This window comes from Leopardus geoffroyi, chromosome C1 (assembly GCF_018350155.1).
Source record: "Leopardus geoffroyi isolate Oge1 chromosome C1, O.geoffroyi_Oge1_pat1.0, whole genome shotgun sequence".
Taxonomy (NCBI): Eukaryota; Metazoa; Chordata; class Mammalia; order Carnivora; family Felidae; genus Leopardus; species Leopardus geoffroyi.
This window is the reverse complement of record NC_059328.1, coordinates 186573327-186597689: the sequence shown is the minus strand read 5'-3', so window position 1 is coordinate 186597689 and position 24363 is coordinate 186573327. Positions and strand designations below refer to the sequence as shown.

The 24363-nt window shown below is 40.7% G+C and overlaps 1 protein-coding gene across 14 annotated transcripts in view; it reads right to left on the bottom strand.

The window, feature by feature from the left end:
- Positions 1 to 24363, bottom strand: part of SPATS2L (spermatogenesis associated serine rich 2 like) — a 167482-nt gene that overhangs the window by 49147 nt on the left and 93972 nt on the right. For all 14 annotated transcript variants that reach the window (XM_045480662.1, XM_045480671.1, XM_045480667.1 and 11 more), the window contains 3 exons: positions 10993 to 11101; positions 7515 to 7564; positions 4671 to 4917 (listed from right to left, as the gene is read on the bottom strand). In XM_045480662.1, coding sequence (XP_045336618.1) covers positions 4671 to 4917; positions 7515 to 7564; positions 10993 to 11101 — 406 coding nt within the window. The remainder of the gene's footprint in view (positions 1 to 4670; positions 4918 to 7514; positions 7565 to 10992; positions 11102 to 24363) is intronic.

The window sequence follows — 24363 nt, the reverse complement described above, 5'->3', positions numbered from 1 at the left end:
TTCTAATCCTCTGGTCCAATATAGGGGCTTAGAGAAGCAGGGGAGATAATCTTGAGACTAGGACTGACAGTAGCATTAAAAAAATCTGCTTGGAAATCCTATAGGAAACCGCATACTATAAAAATACTGTGAAACAGTCTGGTGAGGTGTGTGTGTGTGTGTGTGTGGTGGTGTGGGGTGTTAACAAGACGCACAAATGAGGGACAAGCAGCGAACATTCTAAAATAACGGGATCCTTTCTCTCATGTTTGGTTCCGCTCACTTTGAGAATGAGAAAGCAGTTCTGTGCCAGTGCCATGCCCAAATAGACAATGTGTATTGTCAAGGCAAAATGACTGGGCTGCTCCTGTTCTGTGATACAGAGCAGATTGTGAAGTCCGGTTTGTGCAGGTCAGTGAACACAGCATGGAGCTTTCTGTTTGAGACAGGTAACGAATAACACAAGAGCTGGCTTCCCAGGATGCTTCACAAGACCAGGGGACATAAAGGAAGCCTGCTGGCCGTCAGGGGAGCTGAAGCCAAGAAAAGCCCCGCCTCAAAGTTTCTCTCAATGGAGTCAGTTGGTGGCCTGTAATCCGGCTCCTTTCCTATTCAGTGGGAATTGTGTCCAGTGAGAGAAAGCCACACAGGAATTTGAATTCTTATTCTGACCTATCCGGTGATAACCACCTAAACATTTCAGTAATACACGCCTTAAGAAAAGTAGAGCAGGAAGAATATTTAGGAAAATTGAACCCTAAAGTCATAATGTGCCTTAGACATTTAGATGGACTTTAGGAATAAAAATGATCCTTGGCATTACTTTTGGTAAAAATAAATCTTAATCTATTCTTTGTCTGACTTTGTACTTGGACACAGAATGATCATGATTGGATTATGTAAAAGATCTAATTTGAGCTGTTATTAAAAATTCCGAAATACAGAAAAAAAAAAAAAAAAAAAAAAACTACTCCAAGGCTTAAAGAAGTAATTTTGTACTAAGTTTAAATCAAACTCCCAAACTTCTAAGCTACATGCTGACAGGCAGCATTGTCCCACTCGACAGTGCTATATTTACAGCCTGCAATGATGATGCGTTTGGTGGTTATTTTTCACGTAGGAAGTCACACTAACACCCCTGAACCACCTGCATATATCTTAAAGCTAACTTCTCCCCTACCAGAAAGTGATTCTGTTTAAAATTTTTGAAAAAGAGAAATCTTGAATATCAAGGTGTTATAAAAAGATAAAATGTGTGTTCCACATGTTCACAGCCTGCTGCCCAGCTGGGCATTCAGGGCAAGCTTTCTTGAGCCAGTTTCATTATTGGAAAGATTGATAAATGCTCCACTGCAAGCAGACTGGAGATTTCTTTTACACTCATACTTTGAACCCACTCAAGTACAGAATATCATTATATGGCTTTTTTAGGATTACCTTTTCCTAATTTTTCAATTATACATCATTTAGGAGTTATGGAGCCCACGGTTTCAGCAGAGACTCTCTGAATGCATGCATTAAATTACAGGCTTTTGCAAACTAAAAAGAGTTACCCCAGGGGTGCGGGTTATCTTCTCAACCTGAGGGGCTCTAGCTTCCTCGGCAATAAAGTGAGGAGATGGGGTTCAAGGATCACTGCCATCCTTTCCAGTGCCAAGGCTCTACATTCAAAATGGGGTACAGAATGTCCAAGACCTAACACTCATCTGTGAAATACCTGTTAGGGGTCTCGGGGTTTCCAATGGATTGGATGAGCATTTCAAGGGCATTTCACAGTTTTGGCACCACGTTCCTGATGAACTTTCATTATCTTTGGGAAAGAAAACCTAACTAGTGACAAACTCATTTTTAAATTTATGAGTGAGCTGCTGCTGATGTTAATGGTCAACCAGGAGGATTCCCTTCCTTTTGCAAAATCATCTAATAATCTTCCATGATCATCATTCAGTCCTTAACAGGAAAACTTACGTGAAGTATAGATTTGAAGTGAACCAGTAACGTTAACAAATAATACTGACATACTTCAATGCCTTCATGCTAAACTTATAAAACTGAAAGGATATTGGGATGGCTCTTTGTGCAATGAAGGATTCTTCACACAAAGTTTCATGTTAGAGTTTACAAAAACCTCCTTGTACAGAGAACTCCTCCAGTGGGTACTTAACTTTCATGGCAGCTATCCACTGTGAAGTGAAGCGCTTCAATATTGAATTTGCTCTAATGTCATATACTTGATAGAGTTACCGAAATTGTTTTAGAAAGAAGGTATAAATTATAAGTAAATGAACAAATATACGTGCTAGGCTTTTAGTCTGTGATTGATATCAAAACAGCAACTTGAGTAATTAGATTTTGAAAGTAATTCGTGTGAAAGCAATAACAAGCAAAGTTGGGAATCTGCCACTCAATTATTTAATTTCTTTCCCCTGCCCTTACTATAAATCAAAACATTCTCAAAACTGTAGGCGTAGTAAAAACTGAATTAAAAAATTCCTGGAAAATTTAGATTCTAAAGGGAAATAGGCTATTTTTTTTTTTTTTAATTTTTAAGTTTATTTATTTTGAGAGAGAGAGTCATTACAAGTAGGGTAGGGACAGAGAGAGGGAGACAGAGAATCTCAAGCAGGCTCCACACCGTCAGCATGGAGCCTGACATGGGGCTCGAACTCATGAAACTGTGAGATCATGACCTAAGCCGAAATCAAGAGTCGGACACTTTATCAACTGAGCCACCCAGGCGCCCCTGTTGGGTTGGTTTTAAGGAAGCATTGCACAGTAAGGATGATCTGAATTACGGCACTCACTATTAAGAGAGTTGGTAGGTAATGTGTTTATGGAAGAAAATTAGTGCTTCGTGAGCAAGTTGCAAACTCACTAATGTGCTGTGTAGCATGTCAGTTATTTAATGTATTGCTTCCTCAGTGGAGCCCTGATTTGGGACATGTCACCAGGAGATGTTCTGTTTGCATCATCTTCTATTGGACTGAATTCTTCCTAGGCAGGGCCTGTCTTACTCAGAGACGGCAGACATACAAGAGTATGGAGTCAAGTTTTCTCCACTTCTTTTCAACCTTCCAAATCCCCTCTCCTCATTCAAATTTATGGGTCCTTCAATAACTACTACTCCCACAAAACTTCCCCGGGTCACTCAGTTGGATGTAGCACCTCTCTTCCCTAAACTGTAAACCCAGCCTTCTCTTCAAGAATAAATAATAGGATGTGATTCCCTCAGGGCCTCAACCATACCATACCCTTCTCTGAATTTACTGTGGCCTGAGAGCACAGTGCTTTGCGTGTAGGAAGAATTTAAAGAGTCACTGAGTCAATAAAAGCAGGATTTTGTAACTAGAAGGACTTCAGGAATTATCTGGTCCTCACTGGGAGAATCTACCACCGCTTCGAAGGCATTTTGAAAAACTGATGGGGCATTTTTAAAATTTGTGTGTGGGAGAGGGGCCTACACCTATAGCCAGGTGACTTACAATCACAGGCATCCTGCACAACAAAGAATCATCCTGTGTCCTGAACTTTCTCATGTCCTGTTGGACGCTTTACATATAAACACAAGTATTTTTTAATATAATTTTCCTACAGATTTCCAGGATTTACTTAGATTTCTGGGATTTAATACTGGGTAAACTAAGAACAGATTGTATTTTATGGTGTTCGGAACCAATCAAAAGTTTTGCACCATTTGGGAAAATCACATGGCCAACGACACCTGTAGTCACGGTATCTAACAACCAGCACCCCTGCATCAGCCTGCATTTGTAGTAGCTGTTTTCCTAGCGATGCTGTGTCTATATACAAACATTCTCATTCAGCTCTTACATCACAGGTGAAATACAAAAAAAACCACTGTCTACAATATCTTGTTGACCACTGTTCTCTTTTAAGTGCAAAGCGATTCATTATAAGTGGGTGTGTATATCAGACCATTTTATCAGGTTTTCTATTTTTTAGTGGTTCCTGATTTCTCATATTTTTTGCTTTATTGAAATCCTGTTTCTAGATAGATTATATAGATTATATTATCTATGAATTTTATTTTAGGATTTGTTATCAAATGGAGCATTCAGTAAGACGGTATTGAGGGCCACTGATCTAGTACATTGTAGTATAGTTTCCTTATTTTACAGAAAGGAAATGGGACACTAGAGATGAAATGATACACCCAACGTCATACACTTGATTAAAAAGTAGCCTTTGGTGGACTGATTAAGATACAGCTATAGCACAAATAATTAATATTCCAGATTCTAACACCCTGGAAGGTTAGGTTCTGTCACATAATATAAAATACCAAAAGTTAAAATAATTTGATCTACCCTTTAATAACATTTGCTCTTGTCATCAATTATTTCTCCCTTATCCCAGGAAAAGGTGTCTTGAAAGAAAATTTCTTTTAACTGGAATTTCTGTTTTCCCGATGATGCTAATACAGATTAGAACTATGTTCCTTGGAAAAAATAATCCTCTGACTTAGTGCGGGGCTAAGCTGAGTTTTATTCTTTGGCCCTGCAACATCCTCCCCACCCCCTTCCTATGGGAAGATGTCTGCATCCCTGCACGATGCAGAACAACCCTTCTCTTTCAACAATATCAACAGTAGAAACAATCAACTCAGTGGGTTCCCTCTGCATCCTTTTCTTCCGTGCCTTCCTAAGCAACTCTGTACGAGAATTACTGACCTGTGACCCCACGAAGGGACTTTGAAGGTTCCTCGAGTATCGAGATCTTTTTCTCACGAGGGATAAGGACTGGTTTTTCACTGGCAGAATCGGTGGATGAGTTGTCCTTCTCACAGCCATTTATGTGGCCATTTTGTATCTGGGGCGGTGGTGGCTGCAGGGGCCCTGCTTCCGGCCTCTCTGCCTTGTCTTTAGCATCTTTGTTGCCTTGATGCTGCTTAGACTTGCTTCTTTTTCTTTTATTGTTCTAGAATGAGAAACAAATGAGAAGATAATATTATTCAGCTCAGACCCCTTAGATACAAAGTGAACCTAGACATCAAAATGAAGTATGTTACCTTGTTTGCTTTCTGGCCCTTTGAATGGGCGAAAACACCTACATTTTTATTAACCACCGACATTAATGTAAGTATCTTCTTTCTCACAGTAAGTTGTGTAAACTTTTACCTCATAAACATAGTGAGCAAATAAAAGTTCCCTTAAAAGGAAAAAAATAGCAGGGAATGGCCTAAAAGTTGAAATATTATTGGAGCAAATTGAAGCCATATATATATGAACGGTAATATAGTAGAATCCTGTGAGAACTGCTTTCAAACAACTTGAATTCAGATATTGTGCCACTGGAGAAGAGCTCACATTTCTTAAATTGGTGATGTGGTGGTGGGAGACAAGGGTTCTGATCCTCCGGGGAGGATAGGAGGTTGAGGAGGAGAATCAGCAGGAAAAGGGCAGGCAAGTCCTTGCAAGATGAAGAAGTAGAAGGCAGGTCCCCAAAGTCCAGGTTGGGTCTGCTGAGATAGATACCAATCAACCAGGAGATTCCTGGCATGGCTGCCACTGTCCACGGAGTGCAAGGCAGCCACAGGACACATAATCATCCCCATGAGAATTTAAGCTGGCGCAGACAACTGCTATAAAGCCATGCCAAACCGATCTGGGTCCACCTGGATTTGGACCGTGCAGCTGGAATCCTGGACGACCTCTCGGCTATGAGGCGAACAGCATTACATGGTTTCACTTTATTTACTTTGAAATAACACCACCCTGCATTTTAGACCATTAAAATGTTTTTGGACCCCAATTATCACAATATGGCAGGGTTTTACGGTACCTCTCCTAAGATGCCCTAATGGATGACACATAATAATATACAGGAAGTTAAAAAGATGTTCTCAATTATGTTGCACGCTTTACTTGACTTTGGTTTTGTACCTTCGGGGTACTCAATGTATTTAACATTCAGGACGGCGCAGACCTTGGCCAAGCAGAACAGATGCCTGACCCATTAGAGCAGACCCTGTCCCATCCACCTGCTGCAGCAGTGAGTGCCAGTGGAACATCAGCCTGGCTTTGTTCTTCAACACATTTGAACAGAAAAAATAAAAAGAAACTGTTTCCTCTTAATTCTCTTCCTCATTCCCTTTCTTTCCCATTGAAACCACAATCATTCCCCCAGTAGTGCTCCTCTGGCTGAGAGAAGCCATTCCCTGGGTGAAGGGAAGGGCTGGAGGCACAGGTTCCCATGCAAGCTGCATGTCTGCTGGGCTGGGGAGACCATTTGCCCACTGAACCTCTAAGATGGAGGCTCAGTGAGCTGGGTCTGCAGTTGTTCCTCTGCTCCTTTTTTCACATCAGAGAAATCTGATACCCAAACCGCACATCTGAGATTTTTCCACGGACATGTCAATATTGCCTTTCAATCACTTGCAAACCATTTTCAGCTCACACAGAAGTCAGGGAAACCATGAGTAGAGATAAGCAGAGATTGTCAAAAAGGGTGACACACAAAGGTTAAAAAAAAATCTCCCAATTCCTCCTATTCCACAAGAAACTAAAGGGAGAACAGAGGGCGAAGGGTAATTTCAGTAATCTCAGTCATCTCAGGATTTTATGGAAGTAATGCTGCCTTTTGTTTTCTCAAAACCTGTTCTGTGGGCCTGTGATCTTCCCTCATGGGGAAGGGTAGACTGGAGTATTATATTGCGGGATACCCAAAACACAAGGCCTGGCTGGGAAATTATGGGTACGGATGGGGCAGTTCCTTTGAAAACAGAATCAGACTAAAACAGGTTGCAGGCCAAGAACAAGACTGCAGGTTGTAGGAGCTAGTGAGCTCCATATATGTACACAAGATTAGGCAGGCATGTTCTGGAGACAGAGTGCCATGTGCACACAGGCGCACCTCACGTGTGCCCAGAAGTCAAACCCTTTGTGACTAGCCAAGAAAGGAAAATAATTCGAAGAGGGCAGAGTAAAATCTCCTTCCCTCTGTTCTCAAAGAGTGGTTTGCCAGGGTTATCAAGAAGGAAAAAAATTGGTCCCTTTCTTACTATGGCTTTAAGGTCTTTTCTTGTTCCTTTGTTAAAGATCTAGTTTAGAACTCAGCAAAAAACAAAAAACAAAAAAACAAAAAACAAAAAAACAACTCAGGGCAGCTTTGGACAGATTCTTTCAGTTGGAAAAACATGTGAAAATATATTTAGAGCTTTTCAAGTATCTTTAAAACACTCCCTAATTTTTTCCTTTGTGCTACGGAATATGTTCAGGCAAGTTAACATCTTGAATCCTTTGAATTCTCCGGCTGGGTTCCCCTTAATACTTAAAAAGAAAAACTCTGGGGCTTCTAAAGCACACCTGGTGGTTAAAAAACACTCCAACAGAAAACAAGGGCATTAGTAGTGAGGGTGGCTGGTAATTGAAGAGAGTCTTGAATTTGCAAGTTTTCTCGGTCTACATACCAACATATTTGAAAGAAGCATAAAATTGGTAACCTTGTTTAAATGGTAACAACCATGGATGTTTTGATTGGAGATGTGATTAATTTACAATCAGTATTAATCTTACCTTCTTTTTTCCTGTCATATTCCATTCTTTTAGAACTTGAACTGCACTGCCTAGACAAAGACAAAGAACCTTCAACACGTATTCACATAATAAAACACCACACAAAATTCATCTCTGTCTTTCCATCCTGGTAGCAATTTTTTTTTTGTGGCTTTTTCATTTGTTTTGATACATCCTACCTTAATAAAAATGCCAGTTTCATTTTTTATTTCCAGACTTTCATTTAATTCACTGCATGATCTTGGTTTTATCAAAGTATTAAGCCCCACTACATGAAGCTTACCTTTTTATCATTATGTTGTCTTAGAGAAAATGAAATATATCTTGAGAATGTTCTGTTAGCTTCATTGCCATAGGTGGAATTAAAATTGTTCTGTTTGATGTATGAATCAAAATACCTATAATCTTCCAGACCAAACATGGGATTTTGAATATTATTAACCAAGTGCATCAAAGCTTTTTGCTTGGCCACTCCTGCTCTTTTTCTGCCCCCACTCATTATGTTTGCAACTTGAACTTGAGCAGCGTGATAAGGAGGGCAGATTATCTGAGGTTGGTTTTGCTCTCGTCACTGTGCATAAGGATGGGATGTGCTCTTTGCGAGGCTTCTACTTTGAAACAAAAGAAATTCATCGACTGACATATTAATCTCAGGTTTTCTCCATGCTATTCACATACATATGTGGCCTTGCACAGACTCAGAGGAAAAGTCTAACCTGATTAAGCTGTAAAATATTTTAAAAGACATGCATACTGTTAGTCAGCTATGATAACTGTTTTCCACGTGGTGTAACAAAGTTCTTCCCTCATTCCAACTGGGCTGGGGGTAATTTCAACAATACGTTATTGGTAATGAGTACATCATTTGTTTTCCTATAAATAGGTAATTCTAAAAGAGTAGCTCTTAAATGTATTCTTTTAACAATTTTAAGCCTTTTCATACAATCTCATTATACTAATAGTTCTGTACAATGAGTGTGTTGGCTAAACAGAGATAAACTTCAGGCCGGTCTTCATAACAAATTTCAAATTAGTAGGGTCCCAATTATTGAGTCCACTGTCACTGTTAGATAAGCAGAGGCCATATTGCTTTGACAAATGTTTAGACAGGCTAATTATTCCTATCTATTCAAAGTTTCCAATTCAATGCCCCTCTTAGGCTTTCTGAGTTACATGTACTTGAAATAATAATACCGCACTTAAAAGTAAGTTATAATTCAGACTTTTTATTAACTGAGCTGGTCTTTCTCTCATTTGCCCAGAGAATTAATGTTTCACAGTATTCTCCTTTTGAAGAACTTTAGAAAGTCACTTTTATTAGGCTTTTTTCTTAGCCGATCCAATGGCTAATAATCATTAGGGTAGTGTTTACTTACAGCTAAACTTCAGTTTTCTAAATAAAATAAAATTAAAAAGCACTGTTAAATAATGTTCTTTCTAATCAGAGAAAGGAGGTGAGTTGCTTATGGCTTTACAATTATTCCTCTAATTTTCACATTTTGACATAAATTCTATTTGCAATTTGGACAATGAGCTTTTCGAGAGCAATTCTGAAGAAGAAATACTCATGTTCACAGAGAATTTTGAAAGTGTTATTATTAAATTTTAATTATACTGAAACTGCTTGAAGCTTTTGAAGCCACTCAGAAATAGTGCTTTTAATACGCCTCATAAGTGATTCCTAACAAATATTTCCGAACTTCAGTGGTTTTTAAACAAGTTTTCCAACTGGTCCCCAACCAAAGTGATATGAGATTTCTCAGCAATCAATGGGTTTTTTCAATGAGATCTCAACACTGACAACGAGGTGACAATTTCAAGGACAAGCAAGGTGCTCTATTTAAATACAAACGGATTTGATGACAGTCTATCAGTTACTGAGCATCTGTTCATTTCATCAGGGTCACTTTGTAATGAAAACTTTCATGATGGGGAATGTGGGGGCTTCAATCCAAGTGAGGGTGGGGAAGAAAGGGGATAATAACCTTTTTCCTGTCCTAAAGCTTTTTTCCATGTGAATGACGTTGGCAAGTGAATCTTGAGAGTTTATCTGCGCCAGTATGTGCAGATTTCCAAAATTTTTTTCTTGAGACAAATTGCACCAAATGCTGCGAATTAGATCAATATCAGATTTTCTACTATTTTTTTCTTATGACTAAAAACTCTGTATCTGCCAGTCCATGAGACAGAGAGAAACAGAAAGGTTGCTCATTATGGGTCTGCTTGCAGGTCTATTTTGAATGACAATCATTTTTTAAATCAGTTAGGACCCTAAATCTTGAGATTAGTTGAGAGAATTTAGATTTAGAGTGTGGCCTGGTTTCAAGACCTGGCCTGAAATGCAACCATACTTGTAGAACTTTAGGAAAATTATTCCAATCCTAGGAAAATAAGTAAATCAAACCATCCTTAACAAAGAAAGTATAAATAGGATATAACTGAGAAATGTGCTGACAGGTGCTCCCTGACCCGATTTATCAGATTATATTTAGCCAGTCCATATTTACAACATAGAAACTAATACCAGGACAGAACCCATATGGTAACTGAGGACAAGTACGAGACCTCTGTCCATAAGTGGAAATTGTTCAAATAGGAGGGGAGAATTTCCCCATAATATACAGGAAATATAAGGTCGTAGGTTACAAATTTATAAGATAAACATATTCCTAAGACTTTGGATTCTATGATATCACTGGCAATTGCTTGTCTAAAGAAAATTCTGTTTTAGACAGCAAAAAGGATCTAGAGGTAGATGAGCAGAATTGATATTCTGATTAATTAGGCAATCTCAAAATCACAGACTAAGGCTACTAAGGAATAAAGCAGCACTGGGGCACCTACGTGGCTCAGTTGGTTAAGCATCTGACTTCAGCTCAGGTCATGATCTCATGGTTCATGAGTTTGAGCCCTACATCAGGCTCTGCTGTCAGCGCTGAGCTAGTTTCTGATCCTCTGTCTCCACCCCCACCCCCCCATCTTTTTCTGCCCCTCCCCGGCACAGGGGTGTGAGCATGCTGTCTCGAAAATAAACAAACATTAAAAAAAAAAAAAAGAATAAACCAGTCCTCTCAGACCATGTAAGCATCGAGTTCAAGGACTGCAGCTAAGTACAGCTATGCTGAAGAGTTGAGGAGGCTTTCCAGATCAGGAAGGAGGTGCATTACCCTCCATTCACAAGGACACCATCAAATAAAGGGCATGTTTAATAACAAATTGGAAAGACTGGTGGACAATGGAATTAGCATCATTATAATAGGTATCTTTTAGAAACTAGGTACAATCTTTTTTTTTACACGAGGGAGAAAGAAATCCCAAATTCTGCTCTTATTGAGTATATGGATGTGTTTTTAAAGCTTAGCATATTTTTATGAGAATTACATTGTCGGTAGCTAATTGACATTCAATGCATTTGAGGAAAAACACAGAACATATAGAATATTTAGTTCTAACAGGTTCAGGGGTCATGTATGCTTACCATCCACGAAGGCTTGCACTGCTTTATCTACATTAAAGTCAAACTGTTGTAGCACCAGCACGATTTCATTATTGCTTTTGTTGGGAACAACTGAGCGAACTGCATAGATCTATGAGGAAAAAGAAAAGAAAAAGAAAGGTAAACACTTTAAATATTGTCCATACTGGATAGACTATAACTGTTAGAAGGCCTTGAAAAGCCAACTAATCTATCTTGCCATCAAGCAGACTCAAGCATTTCAGACCAGCAAAAGTTCATCCTGCTAATCACCTTGATACCCTTTTTATTTATGTATACATGTCCACCAAGAGCTCCTTGTTAGGACTGTGGTAGTAAGTGTGAAAAGCCAATTCTGGTTTTTCACCCTCAACCTATCCCCAAGACTAAGGATGCATACAAGAGGTGTTTTCAGTGAAGACACAGATCGTTTTCTGTCTCAAGCTCTCCTCTACACTGGCTCAGGGGGCATCTTTGGAAAACTTACAGAAATAGCCCCATGCCTCAGCTTCTCTTATCTGCACAGTGCAAGCAGTCATCTCAAAGCTCACACAAGTGTGCTGTAAAACTCCATTAATGCTTACAAAGACATAAAAGTGTGGGGCATTGTACTTCTGAAATGGCAATCTTAGCCATAATACAGAATGTTCCCAAACACATTTCTAAAAATCAAACATTTAAAACATCGTAAAAGTAAATACATATATGAAAGCTAAGGATTTTAATAGGTTAAGCTAAGCTGATAATAAATTTTTAATGACCTATATGTATTTCTTAGTTAAATTTAGCATGTATTCTTTACTAATAGAATTCATTGACCTCTATCTCACAGAACTTGGAATTACTACAGTATGCTCTACTTATCTGAGCAAAACCTAGCTCACCCAGCTTTCTATCAAGGGGATTATTGTAGCTGCTACTGATAGATTCTAGAGTCCTCATGGTGCAAAGGTAAGTGGTAGCCATAATGATGATCATGAAAGCACAGCACAATCTTTGTGTGTTTTTATCAATGGTTAAATTATGGCTAATTGAGTTTTAGAGTTACATGCAGTTTACTGTAATCAGATTCATGGACTACAGATTATATGGGTACGATATGTGTAATGTGACTCTCCTAACCAGAACATTTAGTTAAGTATAGTTAAATATAGCCTAGCTCCTAATTATGTCAGAAAATAGGCAGCCTATCTCATATAGATCTGTACATGAGAGTACTTAGATTATAATGAGAAAACAGCACAAGCTGGAAGTACATAACTTACAGAAGTTTGACACTATTGATCAGAAAGCTGGTTTTGAATCTTGACGTTCATAAACATGTGGGTTTAACCAAGGACTCTAATGTAATATATGTATTTGTATGTATGTGTCTCAAGATTCCTTTGCTTTTTTTTTTTTCTATTCTCACCTTTTATAGTTCTTACTTTTTTAGATTCTATATTAAAAAATTTACTTCTTCAGATATAGGTTCCTTCTCACCTTTTCTCTTTCCCCTCTCTAAAAATCCACTCAGTGAACATTTTTTGAATGCCTATTGTGTGACAAAGGCACCAAACTTCCTGGAACTTACAGACTAGAGGGGGATGTACGTGTTGATCAAATGATCACATAAATAAATATATATGTATACATTGTGATTAATGCCATTCAATCATATGACAAGGAGACTTGACCTTATATAGGTATGTTAATATCTGAAGGACAAGTGAAAAGAGATGGGTAGGAGGTAAAAGGAAAGACATTTTAGGTAGAGGGAAGAGTATGAATGTGGAGTAAGGCACAGAGGGAGGCAGAACTGAGGCCTTTAGAATATAAGCAGGGAGGGGCACCTGGGTGGCGCAGTCGGTTAAGCGTCCGACTTCAGCCAGGTCACGATCTCGCGGTCCGTGAGTTCGAGCCCCGCGTCGGGCTCTGGGCTGATGGCTCAGAGCCTGGAGCCTGTTTCCGATTCTGTGTCTCCCTCTCTCTCTGCCCCTCCCCCGTTCATGCTCTGTCTCTCTCTGTCCCAAAAATAAATAAACGTTGAAAAAAAAAAATTAAAAAAAAAAAAAAAAAAAGAATATAAGCAGGGACCAGTGGTAGGCAGGGACTAAATCATGCATGGCCTACGAGGCCATGCAAAGGCCATGTGAGGATCTCTCAACTATCCTGTCTTTTGTTAAGTTGTACTTTCTTATTCACTCATCATGTTAGAAAGATAGCTTTCTCTCTATCTCTATCTCTATTATTGTGTAAGTTAAGATGTACAAGGTGTTGATTTGGTACATTTATATACTGAGGAATGATTACCACCACACCATTAGCTAATACCTCCATTCCATTACATAGCCATTTCTTTTTTGTGGTGAGGACGTCTAGGATCTACCCTCAACAACCTTCAAGTACAGCATATAGCATTATTAGCTATAATCACCATATTGTATGTTAGATCCCCAGAACTTGTTATTCTCATAACTGGAAGTTTGTACTCTTTGACCAATACATCCCCATTTCCCTTTTTTTTTTTTTTTAAAGAGAAGCTGAGAGAAAAACAAGAACAAAAACACCTGCATTTAGCCAGGAAAATCACTAACAATGTGATCTGTCCAACAACAGATACAATTGGCTTAATAGTTACCAGTGCATTGGAGTTACATATAAACATTACATGTTACCCTTCTAATGTAGTTCTTTTAAATAAAATTCTAACATTTCAAGCTACTATGGTTGGTTAGTGTTATACAAAAATCTTGAGGTGCCTGGGTGGCTCAGTTGGTTAAGAGCCTGACTCTTGATTTCACCTCAGGTCATGATTTCACGGTTTGTGGGACCGAGGTCCCCCCTCCCCAGTCAGGCTCTGCATTTACAGCTTGGAGCATGCTTGAGATGCTCTCTCTCTCTCTCTCTCTGCCCCTCCCTCTCTCTCTCTCTGAAAATAAATAAACTTTAAAAAATAAAAATAAATAAAATTTCTGAGGCGCCTGGGTGGCTCAGTTGGTTAAGCATCCGACAAAGGCTCAGATCATGATCTCACAGTTTGTAGGTTTGAGCCCCGCAGCAGGCTCTGTGCTGACAACTCAGAGCCTGGAGCCTGCTTCAGATTCTGTGTCTCCCTCTCTCTCTTCCCCCCACTCTTGTGCTGTCTCTCTCTCTCTCTCTCTCTTCTCTCTCTCTCAAAAATAAACATTAACAAAACCTTAAAAATTACATTATTATTTTATCAGCCATACCCTTCTAAATAATGCAATGATTAGTTATTAATTACATTAACTGCATTATAATTACATTAGACCAAAGATTTCTTTTTTAAAAATATAGTTTATTGTCAAATTGGTTTCCATACAACACCCAGTGCTCATCCCAACAAGTGTCCTCCTCCTTGCCCATCACCCACTTTCCTCTCTTCCCCACTCTCCATGTAGTTTGTTCTCAGTCCTTAGGAGTCTCTTATGGTTTGCCTCCCTCCCTCTCTGTAACTTTTTTCCCCCATGTAGACCAATGTTTTCGATCCACCTGCACAGTTGTGTGATCAGTAAAGACCCAGAATTATGGAACAAACATAAAATAACTGTTCTCCCTGCTTCCAGTCTCTCCTCTGCAAAACATATTTTACTATATTAAAGTAAAACATAATATATAAACCACAGCATATAAGGACAGTTTCTTTTTAGACATTTATACAACACTTGCCTATTCCTCTTTAAAAGGAAAAAAAAAAAATAAAACCACGGTCAGATACAGAAAACATCTATCCTTGTCATTTTATATATTCTAGCTCCGAACATATCCTAAGAAAATTGTCAATAACTGAGTTCTGATACTAAATCTAACTATGAATATTGCACACAATTCTCAGAGGAAGATACTTAAGATAGGAATGTCAAGTTTTAAAGAAATGGGAAAACAGAATCTCTGCCTATTCTTAGGATTCCATAGTAATGTTGAATTCTAGTTGTATTTCTGGGCCAAGCTCTGTGTTTGCTTTAATCCCAGGGCTTGGCTAATGTGAAGGGAGTATTGTTTTTCCACCCTCTTATTTATAAATTCACTACGTCTACTTTCCAATGAAAATGTCTTTGAGAAAGATGGAGAAATTCTGCGTGCTTATACGTGCACATAAAAATACAGGAACCTCACAGGGTCCCTATTCATGACGCAGCAGAGTTATAAAGGGTCTAAGCATTTAAATCTAAAAAAGATCTCATTATGATGTAGCTTTAAAAATAAGGAGTGGATGACAAAGGCAGGGTTATAGTGAGGTTGTACTGAAAGGCTGCCTTTGCATTTGGAAATGAAGCTCCTGGAGGGATGGATCAATCAATGCGTGACTAATGGTAGTTTGCATACGGGGAACTCATAAAATTCACGCCTGCAGTGACTGTTTCGAAGAGGCTGTTTCTGGGGCTGCTTCAGACATACAGCCTTTACTCCACTGCCACAGCCCAAGCTGGTGTGCCTGCTGCTGCAGCTTCACGTCGAAGCCCACTGTTTGAAGCTGCACTTGACTGCATCCCTCCAGGGTTCTCAGGCCATGAACAGAGCGGTCCAGGAGGGGTGGAGCAGGCGGCAGTGCAGGCTGCTGGGCGACCGTCGGGACCTCTAGGTAGCGGTTCATTTAGCAACAGCTTTACCTTTCTCAAATCGTTCCCTTGTTTGGCTTCTACTAATTTAAATCCGGTTTGGCAAATTCAGTTTGCAATTGAGAAATCCGCCTTTTGCATCTCAGAAGTTGTTTTGATTTTACCTTCAGTGGTTTAATCTCTCCTGCCTTCCTCTCTCTGGGGCTTTCTATCTGGCCGGGCAGGCTTTGCCCCGTTCTGCCTCAGGCCCGCCCTGCTGGCGTTTCGCCTGCGCTGAGCAGCCAGGCAGAGTGGCTTTCACAGACGCTGCTCAGTTTCAGTTTCCCACATTAACCTCCCTCCCCTGGACTTGCGCTGTCTGCTTTAAGAGCTGTTAGCAGATTTCCTCATTCACACTGTGCATTTTTTGAACCTGTCTGTGATGACTCCTTAGAAATTCTTCTTGGCTTACTGATGAGTCACTTAGACTGTGTCTGAGTTTCAAAAATGGTTCTCTGACCAAAGTTTTCAATCCACCTACACAGCTGTGTGATCAGTAGAGACCCAGTATTATCAAATAAACAAAAAATAACTGCTCTCTCTGCTTCCGGCGTCTCCTCTGCAAATTCATTCTGAGGTTCCTGCCAGACTGCACTTCCTAAAGTATAATCATGGCCATTCTACTCCCTTTCTTGAGAAGAAAGCTAAATCTCTACAACTGAGCATTCATGGCCATCAGCAGCTCCAGCCTGCCCTTCCCAACGCCCCTCTCGCTCTGCCCAGTGTTGGCTCCCCACCCCCACCCCTGTGAGCTTTGTCCTTGACAGGAGAGGTGTCTGCTTGTCCGAATCTTAGAGTCCAGCTGAAGTGCCACGTATTCCGTGGGGTCCTTCTCCACTAGCCCTGCCAGAAGTCACCAGAAGTCACCCTGCCTCCTTACAATTCCCACAGCTCTTATCAGCAGGTGTCTCTTTACACTTAGCGCCTTCTACCCTACATGCTGAGTGTGTACGTGCCATGCTTACTAGATGGTAAGCGGCATGAGGGCAAGAGTCCTCCGCTCAGACACCTCTGCATAGTCAACATGCCCACCCCGCCTGACCGATCATGTGCATGTGTAGGTATTTAACAACTATTTGCTGAGTGAGACAATGCCAACTTGTAGCTGTATCTAGCTGCTGTTTGGGGTCAAAGGCCTATTCTGTGAGCAGGTTTGGGCCATCTTATCACTCTGCATTTGCCATCCACAATAATATGGGGGTGGAGGTCAGGTGACTGTGATGTGACCTAAACATTATATGGGTAGGAGAATGTGTATATGTCCTCTAAATTTCAATAACAGAGATGGGAGGAATATTTCTGAGATCTGATCATGTTAGGTACCGTATTTGGTGAAATTTTAAAAATATAAAATAGCATAGTAAGTGCCTATCATTCCAAAGGTCAGCCCAGCAGACAGATGTTGGTTGAGCCCCCACTAAGTGACAGGCACAGAGAACACAGAGGGGAACAGATACAGTTCCTGCCCTGAAGGGGACAGTGGAGCAGTGGAGCCAGAACCGTTTGCACCTGAAAGTGTATAGTAACCCTGTGCTGTCTTTATGAACAAGGTACTGTGGTACTCCAGAGAAAGAACCAGTAAAGTTTGCCTGGAGAAGGCAGATTACAGAGGAGACAGCTAAATGTCTTAGGAGCTTTGAATTGAAACCAACCTGTATTCTAATCTTGGCCCTGCTCCATCCTAGCTCTAGGACCCTGGATGAACTGTTTAAACTGTCAAAACTTGGTTTTGCAGCTGTAAAATGAGGATATGACCTGCTAGAGTCTCAGTAAAAATGAAAAGAGATGATGCATGTTAAGTGTTGGATATAGAATTTGGCACATATTAGCTGCTCAATAAATTTTAAAAAGAAAAGGGTTGGCACATTTACACTGGGCCATGAAGGAGAAGCGTCCCTCTAGGTGTAAAAATCGGCAAGTCTTTGAAATGGACAGAATATGTGGCTAGGGTGCTGGTGAAAATTTATTTGTATACCTCTCTCCTTAAGAACCTTCCTGTACAGCCTCACTGAGCAGTCAGCAGACCCGAGGCTCTCCTGAAGCCCTCCCTCACCTGCAAGCTGATGTACCATAAGGAAGCCCATCACTGCTTCCCCTCTTCCGGCCTGCTCATTCTTTATTTACTCACCAAATGCTTTCTGTGATCAAGTACCATACTAGTGGCTGGATATAGCACTAACGAAACAGATACTGTCATTACAAACCCATAGAGGAAAAGAGCAGTGAATATATAAATTTAAAATGTGTATTACTGCAACTCACACTAAGTGAGTGATATGTAGGAAGCAATCAGAATGTAGTGACAAAGATCACTGAGGTCAGGAAGTAACCTGGCAGAAAAGCCAAGTAGGCTAATCAGAGTCTCTGCCTTGGGAGTCTGGACTTTTTCATACAAAGGGAGAGAAGAAAATAGGGATGAAGAGGGGCTGTTCTGGAGCTGCCTCACTTCCTGCCTTGCCTGCTTCTTTAGCTCTTCTTGAAGTCCCATAAGACCCTACCCCAGACCTTTATAATAACTTCCTTTTACTTGCACTAGTTTGAGAGGGTTCCATTTTCTACAATAAGCAGCAAGTGCTAGACACAACACTAGCAGCCAGGGCTGGAAATAAAAATAATAAAGCCAAATAATCAATTCAATTGGCAAAAGGGAGAAACGGACGACTTTACAGGTAAATCCAGTTAGAATGTGAAGGACAGAACGGAGAAGGCCCATGAGCCTTGTTCACATACCTCTTCTAGCAACTTGTGTTGGCATAATTACTTATGTGACTATTTGTCCCACTGGGATATGAGCCCCTGAGTGAGAGAGATCACATTTACATATCTACTGGGTCTAGAACAATGGGTGGCATCAGAAGATGATCGATGAACGTACAACTGAATGAACTAAAGGAAGTAGGAAGCCTAGTAATACGGCCACTGAAATATTACAGTTTTATTTGTCCATTTCCCCCCCAGTGCGTTTCTGAAATTCAGTGTAAAGTATTACAGGATTAAAAAGTATTCCAGCCCAAAGTGAACGCAGTGCCTCCTAGGTACCAGGAGGATGGTATATGGCTGTATACCATGTATGTGGTGTACATGGCTGGTCCTAGCCCTGAGGAGCCTGCAGTGTTGTCGCTCCATCCCACCCCCTACCCTAAGGACAGCAGTCAAACAGCCAGCAACCTCCTTTGCACACCAGTGAGAACCAGAGTTATTTATGGGTTTGCCATTCTTGCAACTTTGAAAGGAATTTTATAATCAGCTTTGGTCACATTTCTCAAATGCTGAGCCGTTCAGAGATGCCTTAAACACAGCTCATCTGTGTATGTTTTGCTTCACTTGCTGGACCACTAATATCCACACACTAATGAAGGCAGTTCTCTCACGAATCTTCTTGAGGAAGAAAATACTCTTTGTAGACCAGTATCCCGGCATCATGGATAATGCTATAATTTAATTGCCTTTTCTAACATCTACTTTCTGCCAGTGGAAAAAAAAAATATGCATGAGGTGTTGTCATGTTCTACTTGGCCGACTTTTTGGGAATTAACACCAGGGGTACAAATCAAAATTAACTTTTTTTTTTCTTTTTGGCAGGAAACCAGGATTAGAAGGAATAATGAAGATTTGAAGGTGGAAAAAAATGAGATGTGCCTTCTCAAACTTTAAAGTACATTCACATCATCTAGGAATCTGATCAGAATGTGGAATCTGATTCAGATGCTTGGGGTGGAGCCCAAAATTCTGCATTTCTAATAAGCTCCCAGGGGATATACATGCTGCTTGTCCGCAGATGTGGTTGGCATAATAATGACCCCCCAAAGACATACATGCCCCCAGTCCCCTGGAACCTATGAATATGTTAGGTTACACACAAATTAAGATTGCATAGAATTAAGGTTGTTAGCTGACTTTGAAATGGGGAGATTATCCCGGATTATCTCAGTGGGCCCACTATAACCACAGCATCTTTCTAAGTGGAAGGAGGAAGAAAGTCAATGTCAGAGTATGCAATGTGAGAAAGACCTGACCAGCCACTGCTAAGTCCGAAGATGAAAGGGGGCCATGACCAAGGATTGCAGGCAGCTTCCAGAAGCTGGAAAAGGAAAGAAAACAAATTCTGCACCTACAGCCTCCAGAGAGGAACATAGCCCTTGCCAACATCTTGATTCTAGCCCAATAAGAACCATCTGGATTTCCAATTCCATCAATGTAAGATAATCAATTCATGTTATTTAAAGCTACTAAATTTGTGGTGATTTGCTACAACAAAGGGAAACTAGTACAATGGGCCACAATTTCAGGAGTGAAGGTCTACACCGTTCTTCTTCTTAAAATGGAGATGTCTTTCCCTTGCTCACCAACTAATTTCTTTTAAAAAAAAATACACCATCCTGTTCCCCCATCACACACACATATTTTGAGGGAATTCTAACTATTCATTCAAGCCAGATTTTGTGAGGTAAAGTGACATGAATCTGACACAATCTTTGCCTCCAGGAACTGACAAAACAGTGGGAAAATAAGGCAAAATCATAAATAACAACTAGTTCAAGGATCATTTTGACAAAGAAATCATCTGATTTCACGTGTTCTCTCTGCTCTCTTTCACTACCCCCAACAGGTTCCCTTTGCTTTTCACCTGGACTCTGGAAAAAGCTTTCTGATTGGATTCTCTGGCTTGGTTTCTCCTCTCTCCAATCCATCTTAAAACAATCACTGTACAATTAATCTCCCCAAAATGGTTGAGTGTGCTTATCTGACCAAGGGAAGGAGCCGGCAATGAGAAAGGATTTGAGCAGAGGAAAGACAGGAGGTGAATTCTGAAACAAAGTCCTGGAGGAAATGAAGGAAAACGGTATCAAAATCCATGTGGAAAAACAAGGTTTGGAAAGGAGTGGAGATTCTTCTCTCTCATTCTCAAATTCTAAGAAAGTGAAGATATAATGGAAATTTGAGATCGTAAAGAGGAAAATGTAAGGAGACTATTTCCTAAGTGAGAGTGTTAGAGCTTGCTTCAGGGCTTAAAAAGTGGGAACAGGCTTAGAGCTGCCTTATGGGAAGGTGATGGGAGTGGCCTCTATACGTGGAAGAATGCTGAGCAGGAGTGAGCAACCACGAATGTTGGATAGTGCAGATTTGTCATGATTTTCCCTAGACTGTTCAGTAAGCCCAGAGCAGAGAAAAGGAACGATTCAAGGTTATAAACTCTAAGGAACACACTAGGACATCCTAGAGCTCAGGGATATGGGGCATGAGAATCATAAATGTAGCCGATTGAGGCATCTGTGGTCCATGAAGAGGGATGATGGACTGGGAGTAGGGAGAGGCTGAGGGATGAAAGATCCTGTTGAGAACCCAGAGCAGATGTCAAAGAGAGCAAGAGGCTGAGAAAGGTCATTATAAAAAGGATGTGGCCAGAGAGAGGATGTTAGATACTTCCAGTCCGTGGTCCTCGTCTTCCAGAGTGTAAATATAATCCTTTTCCTAAAGACCAGCCCTTCACTTTTTTCAAGGAACCAAAAGTATGCCCCAGAATTCCATCTGTTATAGAGTAAATGTATGTTCTTCAGCAGTTTTTTTTTTTTTTTTTTAAATCAGCTGTGCTTCCCAAGCTTTTACCACATTGGCCAAGCTCCTCTAAGTGTATCTGACTGAAATGTGCTTCTATAAAAGAAGCTTATTGTTCCTGAAGTGGTTGGATCTGAGCAGAGGACTGTGGGACCTGCACCTGTCCTGGTTGGGCTCCATTTATCCATTAAAGGAATCTAAGATGGCACTAACACTTTTAGGAGCCACACCAATTACTGGCTGAGATGGAGCTTACTTCGGTTGTTTCTGTGACCAGTGTCCCCTGTTCCGTACTTGTGCACCAACTAGAATCCAAGTGTAGGATTTTGCATTCACCTTTGTTAAATTTCAATCTGTAAATTCTGACCTATCCCTCAAGCCAGCTGTTAGCCTTTAGAACCTTGCTTTCGCCACCAAAATCAGGGAGTGCATTAGCCATTCCTTCTGACCTTGCATCATTTTTTAAATTAGTTGAGATCTTGTATATCTTATCCAAATTGATTTGAATTTGGATGGGCCAGAGCCAAGTACAGAAGCCAGAGTATTACTACAAGAACTTCCTTCGGAGCTAATATTTACCTCCTAATCCATGTTCATTTGTTTATTCATTCAGTCAGTCACAATGTACAGACTATGCTAAAAGCTGGACTGTAGGTGGTGACAGATACACTCCTTGACCAGCTTTGGAGTTTATAGTGTAGGAAGGCAGATGGTTGATGAATGCTACAGAAGGGGAAATAAAGATGCTTTGGGTGTTGATAACAGGAGAACCTATCCTAATCTAGAGTCAGGGAAACCCCCACCTGAGAACTGAGGATGAAGGGTGGTTAAGACCCAGAGGGGTCAGGGGGGAAGAGATGGGAGTGTTCCAATAAAAGCACACAACATCTGTTAATGGACAGGACAGAGTGACCAGGAGCATGTTCAAAGCAATGATGGTCCAGGATTGTGGGAGCATTAAAGGTTCAAAGGAAGGGGATTTTGGATGAAGCTGGATTGAAAGGCATGGGGCAAAGATGTGCAGGGCCCTGCAAGCCATCTTCTAATTTTGAGCCTTATTCTGAGGGCAAGCCATCGAACGGTTTTACTCAGAAGAGGAGAGTGGTATTTGCATATTCGAGAAGGTCACTGTGGTCTCTATGTGGATTAGCAGGAGGAGGTCAAGTGGATGGCAGGATTCTAATGCAGTGTCCAGGGAACAGAAAATAGACAAAGACGGGGCAGTTTAAAGAATGACTCACTTACAAATTAGTTGGGAGGAAGTGACTGATCTGTGTGTAAGGAGATGCGAAGAATGAGGAGGACAAAGGAATATGGATGACCCAGATTTCTGACTTGAACATTTATGTGGATAGCGGTGTCATCTGAGAGATGAGGAGCCATGGTAGAGATGGAGCACTATTCTTGAGGTATCCACATATCCAGATACTTAGAGAGCAACTGAACCTCTGAATCTGCAGCTCCAAGGAAGAACTGAGCCAAGAAAACAGATTTGGGCACTGTCAGCATCAAATATTGGTTCTCAGCCCTGACTGCAAACTGAAATTACCTGGTGAATTTTAAAAATATTCCTACACCCAGGCCCCATATCCAACAATGAAATCTGGGCCTGGTCATTGATTATTTTTTTGTTTTCTTAGTGATTTTAATGTCTATCCAGACTCTGAGAACCATGAATGAGAGATATGGGAAGTCATAGATAGGGTGGGGCAGTGTGGAAGAAAAAGAAAGTGGCATGGGACAGACCTCCTTTTAGGTATAACTGCTCACCTATCAACTCATTTACCTGAATGCACTATGTAGCCGCCCACACCTCCATTATTTACGCAACATTATAACTTCAAAAATATCAGTTCTAGTTTAGGACAGTTTTACTTTTAGAGAGGGCATTCCAGTTATCTACTGCTTCATAAAAAGTCACCCCAAAACTTTGTGGTTTAAAAACAGCAACCTGTAATTTTTCAACATTTTTGTGGGTCACGAATCTGGGAGGAGTTCAGCTTAGTGGGTCTGGCTTGGGGTCTCGTGTATGTAGATGGAGGAGCTAGAAGAGTCAGGCAGAGGAATGCAGGTGCAGGTGGGGTCTGGCTGGGCATCTCTCTGTATTTATGTATCTCAGCAATTCTCCGTGTGGCCTCTCCTTGTGGGCTAGTCTGGGCTTCCCCACGGCATGGTGGGCTTAGAACAGTTAGATTGTTTCTACGGCAGCCCAGGGGACCAGCACAGGTGTCCCAACTAGTAAACAAACAAACAAACAAAAAAAGCTGAACCACCTAGCTTCAGAAGTCACATAGTGTTACCTCCTTTTTACTGTCCTGGTCAGCTAGTTCCAAAAACCTACCTAATTTTAAGGGGAGGGGAGGGGCGCCTGGGTGGCGCAGTCGGTTAAGCGTCCGACTTCAGCCAGGTCACGATCTCGCTGTCCGTGAGTTCGAGCCCCGCGTCAGGCTCTGGGCTGATGGCTCAGAGCCTGGAGCCTGTTTCCGATTCTGTGTCTCCCTCTCTCTCTGCCCCTCCCCCGTTCATGCTCTGTCTCTCTCTGTCCCAAAAATAAATAAACGTTGGGAAAAAAAAATTAAAAAAAAAATAAATAAGGGGAGGGGCACAGACCCCACTTCTCAATGGGAGAAATATTGTTATAGCTATTGGAGAATACAATCTACTCAAAGGGTTGAAAACAACAGCTACCACCCAGATTTCTTTCCATCAATTCTAGATCTATACCTTGCAAAGTCACTGTACATTTGAGGGAAGAAAAAGCAAATTAATTTAACTGTTGTTATAATACTAAATGAAAATTGGTATCTTAAAGTTATACAACTTCTCTAATTTCTAGAAATAACCTGATGACTTGTAGACCAAGAGATACTCACATGGACTTTTCTCCCATCTAAAGAAATAGTCAAATTAAAATCAGATAACCAAATGTCTTAAATCTTTTAATTTAGTCCATGATAAATTTTTCATTGTAGAATTCTGACCTTTAATCTGGCACTTGTAGGTTTAAAAAATATGTATCAAATGGCTGCTATTAGCAGCACTGGCCCCTGTAATCCACATGGAGACAAGGAATGAGCTTCATACACATTTCATTTTATCCATTTAGCTAGCATGGATTCAGTGTCTCCCTGCATGTTTACTGTACTTGTGCTTGATCCCTCATATTTTCCCAGAACTGCCAGTTAGATTTGCACAAAACTTAGGGCAGGGTGAGCCC